We start from the raw sequence: 15207 nt of genomic DNA, 5'->3' as shown, positions 1-15207 counted from the left end.
TTTTTTTTTTTTTTTTTTTTTTTTTTTGGAAGGCTGCATTCACCCAAGATATTGTGCTGAAGCAGGAAGAATAGGCCACAATGTGTCAGCCTTTACTGTAACAGTAGAACATTTTTACTGCAGTAACTTTTGTGGGTTTTCTATTTTGATTTTGCAAATAGAAATTCGCTCTTTTCAGAAAAGCAATCTGAACTACTTTCTCAAGCTATTTCCCCTTCTACCACTTTGCTTGGCAGAATGGCTTTCATCCCTACCACATGTAAACCTTTGTGGGTTTGAAGATTTGAAGCAGGTTGGGTTCGGAAATCAATCGTTCAGCTGACAATTGCCACATCACCCTAAGAATAAACACAAGTTTTACATACACTGACAGCTCATTAGAAACTCCAGGCTTTGAATTGTCAGCTTATTTGAAGAACATTCTTTCTGAATTTTTTTCAAGTGCTCACACAGAGAACAGGACATGTCCCTTCCTGCTCCTGGCCAGCTCCCTGCCAGCAGCAATTGTGTCACACAAGCCTTGGGATCAGGCAGGAATAAGCATCTCCTAATGCCCCTCGTGCCCTCTCCTCTGCTCCTCTGTGCACACAGAGGCAGTGAGACAAAGCACCTTCTCATTTCAGACCCTTTGGTTTTTATAAACCAGCAGAAGGCTATCACTGTCAGAAATGCAGAACAGGCACACATTGCTGCAGATATGTACATTCAGGCCTTCAGATACCAAATAATGTCACCAGGTACAAACTAAGCCAATAGCCAGCGAGGCTGAGAGGAGATAAATTCAAACTGCACACTTGGGCTGGCCTGTGTCAATGGAAGAGAGGTGAGAGATGATACTCTCACCTGTTCTCCCCTCCTGGTTTTTGAGGGCTAAATAGGACACCTTTATTTCCCTTTTTTTTCTTTTTTTCCCCCTGATACTGAACTTGTTTTTGTGATCCAGTCCCGGCAATGTGTGGCAGATTTGCAGTTTGACACGGTTCTGTTCACCAGGGTGTCCAACTCCTTTGTTTGTCCTGATGTTCACTCCTAAAACCCCTGACTTAAAAGTGAGAGCCACTCCAAGTCAATCCAACTCTGCATGTAACAGCTCCCACCATGGTATGGGATTGAGAACAGGCCACCACAAGCAGTTCTGAATGGGAGGAAAAGGAGACAGGCTGTTCCCACAGCAGCAGATCTGAAATCTGGTGGGCTCCGTGAGGATTGGTTTTCTATCCTTCATTTTACTATCACCAAAAATTGGTCAGTGTGTGAGGAGAGACCCTTTCTTGCTCCCTAAACATAAGAGCTACATTCCTTTTATGCTTACATTTTGATTTGCTTTCAAAGAATTTCTGCTGAACAGGGAAGCTTGACTCTGAGCTTTATTAAGATGTTTTGGATTCAGCAATCAGTCTGACATTTATGAGAGCCCTGGCAAGAATGAGTATAAAGCAATACAAATAAAAAGAGATTGATGGCATTGAATTTACCTGAAATCGCTGGAGAACTAAAAAAGCAGGATGTGTTTGGTTATCAGGGAAAACCTAATTCCCTACCATCCCATGTCATGAATTCATCATTTTAAAATAAACTAGCATAAATTACATGTTAATATATGCTTAAGCAAATTATTTTTATGGGGTTTGTATTCTGCAGTTTTGGTGTTGTACTAAGTTTTCTCATTGTTTTACTTCAATTACTTCAGGTGATTTTTGATTTTCTTCTGCTGGAAGAAAATACTTGGAGGTACACTTTACATTGGGAATTGAGGTGGGAATCTGCTTCAAACCCCTGAACTGAACTTCTGTGACAAGAGCTACTTGACAATTTTTGTCTGATTTTGAATTTGGCTAGTATTTTAGATTAAGAATACACCAGTAATCTTCACTACATATACATCTCTTGAGTAACATTATATATTTATCCTCATGCTTTAGACTATATTGCAAAATAAAATACTTAGAACAAAATTATGTAATAATTACATAAAAATAACAATTTTCAGTTCCTATATATTAGAAATGTTTTAGGAATTCTTTTTTTCCCTTATATTTATATTCAGGCAGAAAGTACCTGACTTTTATGCTTTGCATATTATTTTGAAAATAATAAATTCAGATACTATAAGGAAAAAATGCTACTGCCTTATCTGTGCTCCCATATTTGCTACTTCCAGAACATTGATCAAACAGTGTTACAGCAGCTTTAGTTTTAAAAACTAATAGTATCACTCTGAGACTTTGCAACTGAATCTGGAAAATAAAATGCAACTGGTGGACTGTTTTTGCCATTTGTACACACAGAATCAATTTTCTCTCATAATTATTCGAGTATCAGTATGATTTTACATGAGTCTACATTCGGCATGGTGATGTTTTTCCATCAGTGGGTGTCATACCTGTGGTAACTTATTGCCATACACAGGCTCCTGCAACACTGCTCTATAAAGAAACAGAAATGGAATGATTTGAATGAGGAAGGAAGGATGGAAAGAAAGATGTAAGGAAGGAATTTAGGCAAATTCCCCAGAGAAATTCATTAGAATTTTCCTCTCAATGTTTTATGCATCTCTGGCTCAGGCAAACAGAAAAATAGTAGTGGGGTCTGTCAGAAATTAGTTGCTGATTCTTGTAGAGAAATCTTAATTTTAGAACAGAATCACACACATTTTGAACAAGATGATAAAATGGAAATGAACAGAAAATTAAATACAACTGAATTTTAAAATAAAGTGTGTATATCTACAGTAAGGCTAACTTTCACAAAAAACTTACCCAGACAGAATCTAGAGATCACAAAACCACGTACACATGTGTGCACCTCCTCATGAAACAGCCAAATTATGTTTTTCTCGTGATCTCAGATGTACTGACACACAAAGTGACTCTAAATGATGAGTATTTTTTGTTATTTTTTTTCTATTAGCTACATATTTAATATCTCATATGAATGTTGAGAGTTAATTTTCCTCAATTTATACCTCCTATACTTCCTTTCACTCAAGGATCTCAGAGTATTTTGTGAACATAAATTAATCAAGGTTCCAAACCTTCTCTAGTATTGAGAATTAGACCTGCCTTATTAAATACAAATAGAAGAATGGTATTAAAAATTACAAGAATTACACCCAGAGCTGCAGAATATAGAAGTTGTCAGTGCCTTTTCCTCCACTCACATGCTGTTGAGATTTAAACAGCATTTGTTCTGCCCACCGAGTAAAACTTGGACTGAGAGAATTAAAAAGAAATCAATCCACCCCCAATTTGTGCAGGCTCAAATGCCAGAACAGGCCTGTGTGCAACCTTTGGGGCATTTCTGTATCGTGTTCCCAGAGGTAGCTTCTGCCTCACAGAAACTCTTGGTAAAATATCCAGGCACCACCTGCATTAATTCCAGCCAAATACAATCACCAGGACTGGTCTGGTACCTTTTTGAAGGTACTGTTTGTATCACAAAGATGAGATGAAAAGACATTTCATCCCTACCTATCCAAACTTTTTAAAGGGTATCATGGAGTGTTCCAGCACACAGAGCAGTGGAAAGAACAACCCACTGCTCCCTGGGGACCCTTTTGCCCTTGGCAAAGTCATTTCTCCACTTGCTCTGTTTCTGTGAGTCACAGGAAATGGCACACCCTTCCATTCAGCTAAAACACAAAAAATCCTTGGGTCCTGAAACAAAAGCTTCAGTGCTATCTGCATATCCTTGCTTTTCACATCAGAACAGTAATGCCTTTTAGGGGACCTGATGGCTTTGAGGGACTTCTACCTCAGGGGAATGTTGCTTAGGTAATTACCTTGGCTTTTCCCTTGGGAAAGAAATATATCCTCCATCCCCAATTCCATCCTAGCTTTGAGCTAAAGGTGATGGCAATAGCTATTAGGAAATAGTCTCATTCCATACCCCTGACCACAAAAATCTGCCTTATTCTTGCCCAGCAGCATTTAAAAAAAAAAAAAAAAAAAAAAAAAAGAGAAAAGAAAAAAAATATAAAATAAAAAAAGCAGAACCAAAGTTTTAAACCTATACTTGTCTATTTTACCATGGATTCTCTCCAGCTGCAGTATCCCAGGTCCAGAATCCTGGGAAGTTTGGAAAACCTTGCTGTGAGCAGCAGGACAGACTAATGGCCACGGTTAAACCATTACCCAGGCTCTTCTGAAGCTGGTGGTGACAGGGTGTGGAAGGTTCTTGTGTTTCCGAGCCTTCCGAGCCACATTTTAGGTGTGGATTGATGACTGACACATTCTGAAAACATTCTTTATGACAATGGCAATGAAAAAAAGGGAACAGATTTAAGATAAAGCAGAGCAAAAGTGTAGAGCTATTATTCTAACTGCATATTTCTGAGACTGTTACTATTTTTTGCTTCATTTTGTGGAATGTATTTTCTTATTTTCACAGGTGTCAATCTTCATCTAAGAACTTCTATATTTGCTGGCAGGCAACTTTAATTCTCTTTTAATGACTTTTTCTCTTAGTGAATCAATACTTAATTTTAAAAGGTCTTCTTTACTTCCTAATAATCTCCTTTATTTTTCCTACTCAAAGGCACATTTTAAAGGGAATTCAATAGCTCAGCTATTTCAGAAGGATTATTACATTCCATATGGAATTATACGAAATATAGAATATATTATATTACATCTAGAATCATGGCTGTTATTTTTCACTTTAGACTGTACTTTCCACCCGTTTTTATATATGTAATCTCTTCTATTCCACTGGTTAGTATTGAGCAGCTCTGGATATTTGCTGTTCTTGGTTCACCCTGCAGTTTTTACCCAGCCAGTATCTTTCTGTATCTCCCCTCCCTCCTTTCCCCTAAATCTATGGTTTCTCTCACCAAAGGCTCTGTTGATCCCAAGTTATGCAAAGAATAGCACAGTCCATATTTCTATTGTTTCTCAATGCAATCAGAGAAGGATGAAACCCACTCTGATATACCCATTAATGAATATTTTTGATCTGACTTTTCACTACTGTGTGCCTCTTGTTTTGCTTTCTGTGGTATTTCTAAGGCTTCTTTCTCTCCAATCTACTATTAAACCCTACATCGTTTAAATGTTTTTTCTCCTTTTTTCACAGAGCATTTGTCATTTCACAGAGCTTCAGCTTTGCACTTAAAATGAAAAGCCAAGTAGAACTATGTCATAAACAATTGGGATTTAATAAATAACTCGGTCTGCTGAAAACTGCTACACTAAGAACTAATACACTGTGAATTTTAAGGTTTCACTTGATTTATGCCAGTTCTTTCTATCTCTCACTCCCTCTCCTGCAAATGCTTTATATGAAAGAAGGCACAAATGTGAAGAAAAATTATTTATAAAATAAAAAGATTTGTATATTATAAAGAAATTAAATTTCCAGAAGAGTGTTTTAATTGTCATCTGCTATAAACATTCTGTTGCATTAAGAGAACTAAGATATGCAATCAGAAATACAAAGCTGCAACTGGTGAAAAGCAGTGTAGTTATTCCATTTTCTAATGCACACAACTATTGCAGACAACAAAACTGATGCTATAGGATTAGGAATTTCCTCAGTATCTTTCTCATTGAAATCACCCTCCATTTGGAAACAAAATGTTAAGGTCTGTGAGAGGGTGTGAGGCCACTTAAAAATAATATTGTCAGTCACTAAAGAGACGTTCCTGGCTTTCAGCAGCAGTGGGTTCCAAACCTACAAAATCCTCAGGTAACATTTAGTTCCCACCTATTCTCTCCCACTGAGCCCTCCTGAGAAAGATGTCTTCTTGCCCTGCAGATTTCTGGGTTGGTAAACTGAGCAAAATGGTAGTCAAACTCTTTGGACAGCTTGAAGAAACATGAAAATTGGAAGCCACACTTGAAGAAATTCCACACTGTAACATGTGTCCCAAGCAGCTCAAAAATTGTGCAGCAACAGGTTTGGGTGAGATTAGAGCCACTTACTTGGCTTGAGCAAACCTTTGGCCAGTGGGTGATTCTTGTGTTGTAAACAATACCTTACTGACAACAGCACTGAGTACACAGGGAGAGGACTTTACCCTCGCTAATTTATTTTAAATATGTTTTTAAGCTGCACAAATGAATTTTCAGATAAGGATTGGCCTTTCCATCTCCATCAGAAAAACAAAACCTGCTTCATCCATAAATTCAAATTGTTTTCCTTCTTTACATAAAACTTACTAACAAAAATCTGTTCCCTTGGGAATAGTTCTAGAAGATTCCTGATAATGATCACAAGGGATGTTTCCTAGCATTGCCTATTTAATTTTTAATATTCCTACAAATTTCAACTCATCTGTCTCATTTTATCTCAACTGAGACTGTACAAGTAGGTTACAGAAAGCTGTCTGGTGAAACAAAGACGTAACTTAGGACCAGATTGCCTTATTAAAATAATAACAAAAGTAAAATATTGCTTACTACCAGCGAAATATTTTTACATCTATACATAAGGTATAATACTTAATTATTTTAGAAGAGTGAAATTTAGCCTCAACCCCCTGAAACCTGTTGCATACTCAGACATATGAAGCCTCCTTTTGTACACTCAAGATAAAAAGTTGGCAAGAAAAAATAATGTATGAAGCATGAAAAAAAAAAAGGCAAAAACTTGTAAAAGCTTTATTTAAAATTAAATTGGTGAACAATTAGGTACGATGGATCCAGGACTATGAATCTTTCCTAATAAATTATCCACTTGTATTGTGAAAAATCTCTACCCATCTCCTTTAAACTGAAACTACTGAATTTTAGAAGTGCAATTTTTGGAAGTCTACTCAGATTGCAGACAATAAATTGCCATATCTTAAACTTACTAAGCCATTAAGCTCTACTATCACCATGGCACCTATATATACCCAGTGTTGTCTGGATTTGGGAAACCTGTATCTCTCCATGAAGTACTTTCATACTTCAAGTATTCACAATATTCAGCTTGCCTTGATTTTTTTAAAAAAGAGCTTGTGGGGATTTGCAAAAGAATGTTTCTGCTTTGCTTTATATTTTCTTTGAACTTCAATTATGAAGGGAGACGCCCCTCCACACACGCACACACATTTTTCACATCTTTTTGCATTCATTCAGCATTTGATTGAAGAGTTAATTCAGCTCCACTGAACAATGATAGATGTAATGAACAGAAAGGTCTTCCAATGTGAGAGATATTCTTCTCAATTCTTTCTGACAGGCAAGGGATGGTAAATAGACAAAACAGAGTCAAGCTAGGCAGCAAACTTGTAAAAAGAATGACTCTGGTAATGTACAAGGACAGCATGCACATCAATGAATACTTACATAAATGTCTGCACCATAAAATCCATCCTGGTATACAACACTGCAAGGATGCACACACAAAGAAAAACATCCATATTAGTGCATTTCCACATGCAAATGCCACCAACCCCTGCACAGCTGAGGTTAGTCTCTCACAAGAACAGAGGGGAGGGGGAAGGAAGGCACTCTTCACATTGGTTAAGGAGGTTGGTAATAATTATCAGAAGTGAACCTGTACCAAATACATCATCTTATCAAGTATGCCAAATGCTTAGTCAAAGGAAGGCAAAGCATGGCAGGATTGGAAAAGACTTTTGATAAAGTTTGGGGGCGTTTTTCTTCCCCCGTTTTTAGTTTTAAGAAACCACATATTGACAGCGTTTTTTTCTTTCCTATAAAAATTTTCAGTGGGCCAATCCTACATCCAGTTTCAATACCTTAGCAAAAAGCTGACTCTTGAAGTACTACTTTCTTGTCCTACAGATATGCTGACCCTCTGAAATAAAGGGTTACTTCTCATTACCTAGATGGCAAACAAAACACTGCCTAAATTGAACTGGTGAGAGGAGTGGGTGAAATAATTATGCTGGTGTTGTTCTACCCACTAGGTCAAATCTCAATATTCAATGTACACAGAGGTGAGAGAATCCATAGGTACTGCATTGTTGGCTCGATGCACATTTCCAGTAGTGACAGCAGATCTGTTGAGAATTTCATGGTGCTATTCTTATGAAAAAAAATATTAACTTTGCCTACTTGAGCATTTTACAGCTTTGGCAAACATGCCAGTGGTTCTGAGCTCCCCTGTTTTGGTTGGTTGGATACATTACTACTACTCCTCTCAAAAAAATGTGGTAATGTTGCTGCTACCAGTTCACCCAGAGCTGGTCTCATTTCAGCTAAGATCAATCATCAGTGCAAACAGTGAAAGATTCTAAACCCTTCCAAGATAAATGACACAGTATGACAAAGACAGCTTAAATGATTACGCTAAATAAAACTGGAACTGCACAACAGTGGCCTACCAATTACACCCATTAGGTCATTCCTGCAATTTTACATCCATTTGGCAATTCTGCAACTTAAGATTTGTATTTCCAATACCGGAATCAACCCAAGCTGTTTCAAGAGCTAAATATGAGAGCACACAATAGGGTTTTTTTGCAACAATCTTCTCAATTTCGGAATACTTTTATCTAGGAATAATAGTTATTACCAAGTTTCTAGCCTAAACCATTTTGCAATTCCAACAAGAATTTTCATGTCAGAAATATAAGTGATCTATTAAGGTCAATGACCAAACCCCACAGGGCTGAGCTGGTATGTGTCAAGTCAGAATCACTGGAGAAAATCAAATATGCATACATGCACACAGCAACATGGATAAAACCACACTGATGATAAAAGTTTGCTATGGAACAATAATGGGTGAAAACTCAGCTCCACTTAAAGTGGAGTGTCTGCCATTTGTTTCAGTAGGGTCAGACCTTTAGCCACATATTTTCCAATTTACTATGTCTGCAGAGCAAAATACGCAAAACCTGGTCTACACTGGCAGCTTGCAGAGAGCCTGTTATTTACACTGCAGTGTACCTTCATTTTGGTTTTGGTTTGGATGCTCTGATTATTTTAAAACACTCCATGTTTTTCTTTACCTGTTTGCACGTAAGAAATAAAGCATTCCACACGACTGTGAGGAAGGAGCACACAATCATGAACAGCATGGAAGGACTTGGATGAGATGACATAAAAAGAATGCTGAGTTTACTGGAGATGAAGGCCCCACAGCCACAACCCTTGGGTCCTCATATCCCTGTGCCACTCCTGCTGGAGATGGGGGAGGAGTTGGGGGAAGGTGGTTTAGGTTCTACCTCTGTTTATAACCATCTAACTGCATTTCAGTAGGAAATAAATCAAATTCATTTTTCAAGTCAAGTCTGTTTTGCCCATGATGGCAGTTGGCAAAAAATGTCCCTGTCTTTATCTGAACCCAGGAGATTTTCCAGCCTCCTTTCTTCCCCTACACTCTTGAGAAGGGGGAAGGAGAGCACAGCTGGGTGAGGGTCTGGCAGCCAGCCGAGGTCAACCCATCACTGTACATTTAAACATCCTACTCTGAATTGCTACTAAATATTGCTATTCAGAAAATAATGTTTTTGAGAGAGCATGTGTAGAAAGGGAAACTTTTTTCTTCCTCCTCTTGGTGATCTGTGGATATACAGCAAAGATGAATAGGGACTGATAAATTTTTCATTCCTAGGTGCAGCTGGTTGTAATCTTGGACAGGTTCATTCATCCACCTCAGTCTTCCTTCCAGTCATGTACAGACAGAAACTTATTTTGAGTTCTAAATGAAACCACTTCATAAACACTATGCTGAAAAATGTGCCCATCACTAAAATGAGACATATATGCATAACTCCATCATTAAACACGGCCAATATTAAGATGAAGTGACAATCAGGCAAATGAGTCCCTGGACTTGCACTACAAAAAAATATCAGCTGATTTTATCTTATTTCCTCCCCATGATCTTGTATTATGACAGTGATAATAAATAAAAACCCTTCTGCTTCTCCTGAACTTTAAGGAAAAGTAATTCTTCACACTTCCATAAGTTTTTCAGAGAATATTTCCTCTATTCAGCGTCCTTGTCATTCATTGATTCCTGACCAAATCTTACCAGGGGAGTCAAATGTATATTCTAACAGCACCCTTCAGGAGAAGGACAAAGTGTAAACCACCAAGAACTATGTTTTGCTTTTCCTTCCTTTAGTGTGTAAGTTTCCAAGGATTTTTTTTTGTTAATTTGGTTTAATTTGCTTGGCTTATATCCCCCTTTTCTCTCTGAAGCTCTAGGCAGAAAAAAAAATGTCTTGAGCATGGGAAGAGACTGAAGGCATCACACAGGGACCCATCTTACAACAGCTCCTTTTACACTTTATATTTAAAAAATTATTTTGGTAGAGAGGTAAATCTTGTGCTCCTTGTAAAACAACACAGTGTTTTCAAATAGCCACATCACTGAAATCTGAATTACTTCACCCAAGGAATGGATATGTTAATGCACTTCCTGGAGGCATTAAAAGAACAACAAATTTGGGGGATTTATTCAGATGTATTTTATTATCTTATTGTGCTAAGGAAAACTCAGAGAAGTGAGAAATCTTGATTTAATAAGAAAATGTGCATCTAAATAATATGTGCATCTAAATAATGGCAATATGTGCATCTAAATAATGGCAATCATTTCCTGAAATTATTTTTCCCTGAATAGGAAACTCTTTCCTCACCAAGTATTATTCATCTGACTTTCATGGGTTTAGCTCCTTTATTTAAGTCTCTGTGTCCTATAATCACTTTTTGTAACTATATTAACATGAACTCTTTACTAGTTTAGATTCCACCTTTACAATATCCTGGGAGAGCTACATTTGTCTTCATTATCATTTTTCTGTCCTCATCTTTCAAAAGGATTGAGTTGAATAATCTATCAATGACATAAAAAGACAGTCTCTTGATTGAACAAACCTTAGCTGAGTAACTTCCCAGCAGCTGAGGGTCCATGGCCCTCAGCCACACACATCCTGCACAGGGCAATGCACCCAACCTTAAGCCCATCCAGAGCGATGGATTCAGGGGAACAAATGGGCAGCGCACCCCTGATGTGCTTCCTTGGCACAGGAACCGTCACAGTTCACCATCACCTCTCAAGAACAACTACAAGAAAGCAGCCAAGGAACAAGAGTTCTCTGTTTTCTGATTGCTGGGAGGGTCACCCTCACTGTCCTACACTGTCCAGCTCTTGGTCTGGAAATCACCTTTTACACGAACCCTTCAATCTAAGGCCTTCATGAGACAAATGATAGAAGAGATGCAACTACAGCCTTGTTTAAACCAAAGGCAGAATTAAAGCAACACCTTTCAACACTCTAACAACACAGTTTTAAGTGTTGTAAACATAGAATTGAAACTCTTGTAAGAGGCAGCTTCAACTTTCTAAAATGTTCTCTAATTCAAGTTTCTTGCCTTTCCAGTTTCAGCATTTTCTGCCACGGACAAGTTAAATCATCTGCTTTGGGAAACTGACTGAGGGCATTGCTGCAGAGAACAAAGCTGGCAGACATGAATCAATATGTGCTGGCAAAAACCACTTTTTGTTCCAACAATTGCACGTACAGAGAGTCCTAAGTAAGAGGAAGTTTACGTGAGCCCAAGGAAATATAGTGGGAAAAACCCATAACAACCAGAGGAGATATAGTAGCTCATACTAATCTTCTTAAATTTAGAATTCAGAATAAGGGTTGGAAAATAAAGCTGTATTTTCATTTTGAATCAGTTAGCAAGTAGCACTTGAGAATGTTTATTTTAACAAGGGGAACAAGTTTCTGAATAGTCTCTGTTATTTCTCCTCCACACTCCCCACAAATTCTCAATTCTATTTAGGGTTGGGTTTGGGGTTTTTTTTAACCGTTCTTTTCAAACAGAAAAAAGCATCTTGCTTTCCCCTGCTTTCCCAGGAAAGACAGCAGAGGAGGAGATACAGACTGAAAGGTAATTCTCTGTTAGCTTCATCAGAACTGAAAGGAGCAGACAGGAAATGTGAAGACAAAGTCATCACACACTAAACGTGTGAAGAATTTAAGGCAAAGGATACTGAAACAGAAAGGCTTCTCATTAGTTTCACTACTCCTGCTACCTACTACTGCTCTACTACCTGATATACTGTGACACTGGGTTTTCTTGACAACAGATTAAAGATCTCTTGTTTCCCTCTCCTGCTGCATCATTTGAGTTTAAGCTCTCCATGCAGTGTAGACCTCCAAACTCTAAATTTCAGCATTCAGTATTCTCACACAAACCAAGCTTTACTCCTCATTTCAGTGTCAGTGGGGTTTTATGGTACATACATTACTTACACATAGTTATAAGTAAGCAGCACATTCTCATATTTCAAGGCATTAGAGATGATGCCACAGATGCTAAAAGTGAAGTACTTTCCATGAGCTAATAAACAAGATGACATCTCAAGGAATTAGTGAAATGTCTCACTCAGAAGTAAAGGATCCATTAATTATTGGGGTAGTGCCATGTATCTCATGAACAGTAATTCCATTTTCAAATGACACATTTTAAAGCACATGTGCTGTTCTTTTATTTATAAGAAAAAAATGGCCTTAAATATGGTTATACCCAACAATTTCTGTCAGACCTAGCAAACCTGCCTGCTGCTCCCCAGTAAGTGGGAGGCACAGCAGAAGGCACCTTTTAATAGGAACCACCGTAACTCATCCTGCCTTATGACCACAAGACCTAGAGGTTAGATCAAGATCTAAGGTTAATAAAATAAAAGAAAGTAAACAAAGGTAATTGCAATCTCCAGCTTTATATTTTGCAACTACACATAGGTTCCTTCTTGAAAAGAAATATTTTTCTAACTAAACAGTGATGGAATTTAATGTAAATTTATTATTAAAATTATATCTGTCATTAGAGAAAATAATTGTCTTTTTTTTTTTTTTTTTAATGACTGAAAATACTTAAGTAAGAAACTGTTTACTTGACTGTAAGGCCGGGCTCCTTCCTTGAGTGAAAAATAAGAAATTGCTACTAAATTAATTGCAAAAGAGCATTCAAAACTTATTCCATTTTTCTTATCAACAAATGATATTCCAAGTTGTTTGCTTCCTTCTCTAAGCTGATTGATTCTCCGTGATCTCTTTATTATCTCAGTAATTTCCCTTGACTTCTATTCACGTTGTGACTGAAAACCACATTCTCAATTTATTTTCATTGATTAAGGATTTTTTTTCTGATGGAAATTCCTTACTGCTTCTTTGATGGGTCACAGGACAGAATAGCTGAGCAGAGAACAAAGTATCACACAGAAATTCCACGTTACACTCTTGTATCAGTGAAGATACCAACATGAGATCCAATATGCCAGGCCAAAGAAATTATGGCAGAATAAAGCTTTATTACCCCAGCTGTGGATCAGTGCAACAGAGATATGTATAATGTCCATACTGATCCATGAATTACTAAAGTGGCCAATTCAGAAAGCAGGGCCTTCCTGTAAAGCACAGGTGGATGGAGAAAATTAAATATCTGAACTAAGACCTACATGAATTAAGACTGGGCTTAGTCATTGCAAACTTTTGCAGTTTCAAATGATGTTTTCTGGCAAGGTGAGCCCTAGATTAGCAAGGGCTCCTCTCAGACAGCTGGAAGCCATCAGAGCAATGAGGTGATGGGACCTGTGACCGGTGCAATGCACGGCTCCCTCTGAAGCCAGATTTGGCACGAGCATGAAGGGAATGAGCTTCAGCCAACCGGTCAAACCACCCTGCAGAGGAGTGTGAGAGTGCTGAGCTGACCTCTTGGAAACCAGTTCAAGTTGGAGCACTGCTGGGCCTGACTGCAAGACTTCTGTACTGACTTACAGCAGGAGTTCTCTGTGCTTACACATCTAACTTACTGCTGAAGATGCTGACAATCAGCAGTACCATTACATGAGGATATATATGTGCTACACTTGGAAATGTAATTCTTTCTACTGAGTCACTGAACTAATTATAATAATGTGTGTACCACACATGTATACACATAGAGCACCCACGTGTAGCCTCTAAAATTAAGGCAAATTTAAGTTACTTATTAGTAAGGAACTATTTACTCATTTTGCAAATACTAACCAAAAAATATTGTCCAATCCAAAAACTGTCACACACAGCTGGTAATTATTTTCTTATATGCCTTTATGACTTTGTATTTAACTAAGGTGTGATGTTAATGACATCATGAAACTGAGTGGCCCACCTTGTTATCTCACTACATATTGCACTTTATGTTCCAATTGAGTAATTTATTTTTAAACAAGGTAGAGATGGAGAGTCTGCTTTCTTTAGATGCAGTATCCATTTGGTAGCTGAGGAATTCTGATTGAAATCTGAATGCAGGGCATGCTAAGCTTGCTTCCTTCATCACCATGTACACATGCCTGGACTGACTCTAACTGAGAGTATGGCAACTATAGGATAACTTTGGTGGGACACCATCCTTGCCCAAAGGTTACTCAGGCAAACTTCAGAAAAGAGTCTGTTCCTCCAGTAGTAGCAATACTGTTTTGCTTAATAAACTACACAAAACACTCAAATGAAATCACAGAATACACTTTTACAAAATAACCCGGTTCTGTGGCATCATTTTTATACTAGTTTTTAGAACACTTTATTTCTTTGAGATGATCACTCCCCAACATGAGGAATGGTCAACTTGACTTTCTTATATATCCCTGAAAACTCAGCCCAAAGGGAGCCAAGGAGCTGCTGAATGGGATTTTAGTGAGGGCAGGGAGAGATAAAGAGGGGGGGAGAGAGACAGACAGACAGATCACCTTCTCTCACTGCCTGTGCCAACCCTTCCTGATGCCTTTCCAGAAAGATCCAGTAGCTCTATAGAGATGTAGTGGCAAAACAACTTTAAGTTTTTATGACAAAATATTACTCTGGCCTGGGATCTGCTAAGTTTTTTGATTTTCTAGATTTTCCAATTTCTTAATAGCTGAAAATCTTTTGCCAGTGTTATTAGGGGTTCTAAGTATGACATGCAGCATACAAAGCCTTTCTGTGACAGCCTTTGCAGTGCTTCAGGAGAATTTGTTTCTTCTTCCTTTCCCCTAAAAATATACATAAAACCCAAACAATCTTCTGAAATAAAGAAGATTATAGAGTCTCTAGAAATTAATACTATAAACTCCTCTTCTTGGTTCCTTAGTTGGTTCCTTACTACTTGGTTTTAGTAAATGCAGATCACCGACAGTGAAATCTTAAGGCATTATTTAAGCAAACAAAACCCATGGTCCTAAGAGAAGCACCCCAGATTTCTATCATGGCAAAGATGGCAACTACAAAAACTAAGCAAACTGCAATTTAAAAAAAAAAAAAATATATATATA

General features: G+C 37.8%; 1 protein-coding gene across 32 annotated transcripts in view; it reads right to left on the bottom strand.

Moving 5' to 3' along the window:
• RBFOX1 (RNA binding protein, fox-1 homolog 1) overlaps positions 1-15207 on the bottom strand; it is a 1116883-nt gene that overhangs the window by 31991 nt on the left and 1069685 nt on the right. For 29 of the 32 annotated variants that reach the window (XM_017733911.1, XM_017733912.1, XM_017733899.1 and 26 more), the window contains one exon: positions 7272-7311. The exons of the other annotated variants lie outside the window; for them this stretch is intronic. In XM_017733911.1, the coding sequence (XP_017589400.1) occupies positions 7272-7311 (40 nt within the window). The remainder of the gene's footprint in view (positions 1-7271; positions 7312-15207) is intronic. 32 annotated transcript variants of the gene reach the window in all.

The sequence above is a fragment of the Corvus brachyrhynchos genome, unplaced genomic scaffold, assembly GCF_000691975.1.
Source record: "Corvus brachyrhynchos isolate BGI_N302 unplaced genomic scaffold, ASM69197v1 scaffold5, whole genome shotgun sequence".
NCBI lineage: Eukaryota > Metazoa > Chordata > Aves > Passeriformes > Corvidae > Corvus > Corvus brachyrhynchos.
The sequence above is the reverse complement of the archived record's forward strand: the minus strand, read 5'-3'. Positions and strand labels throughout refer to the sequence as shown.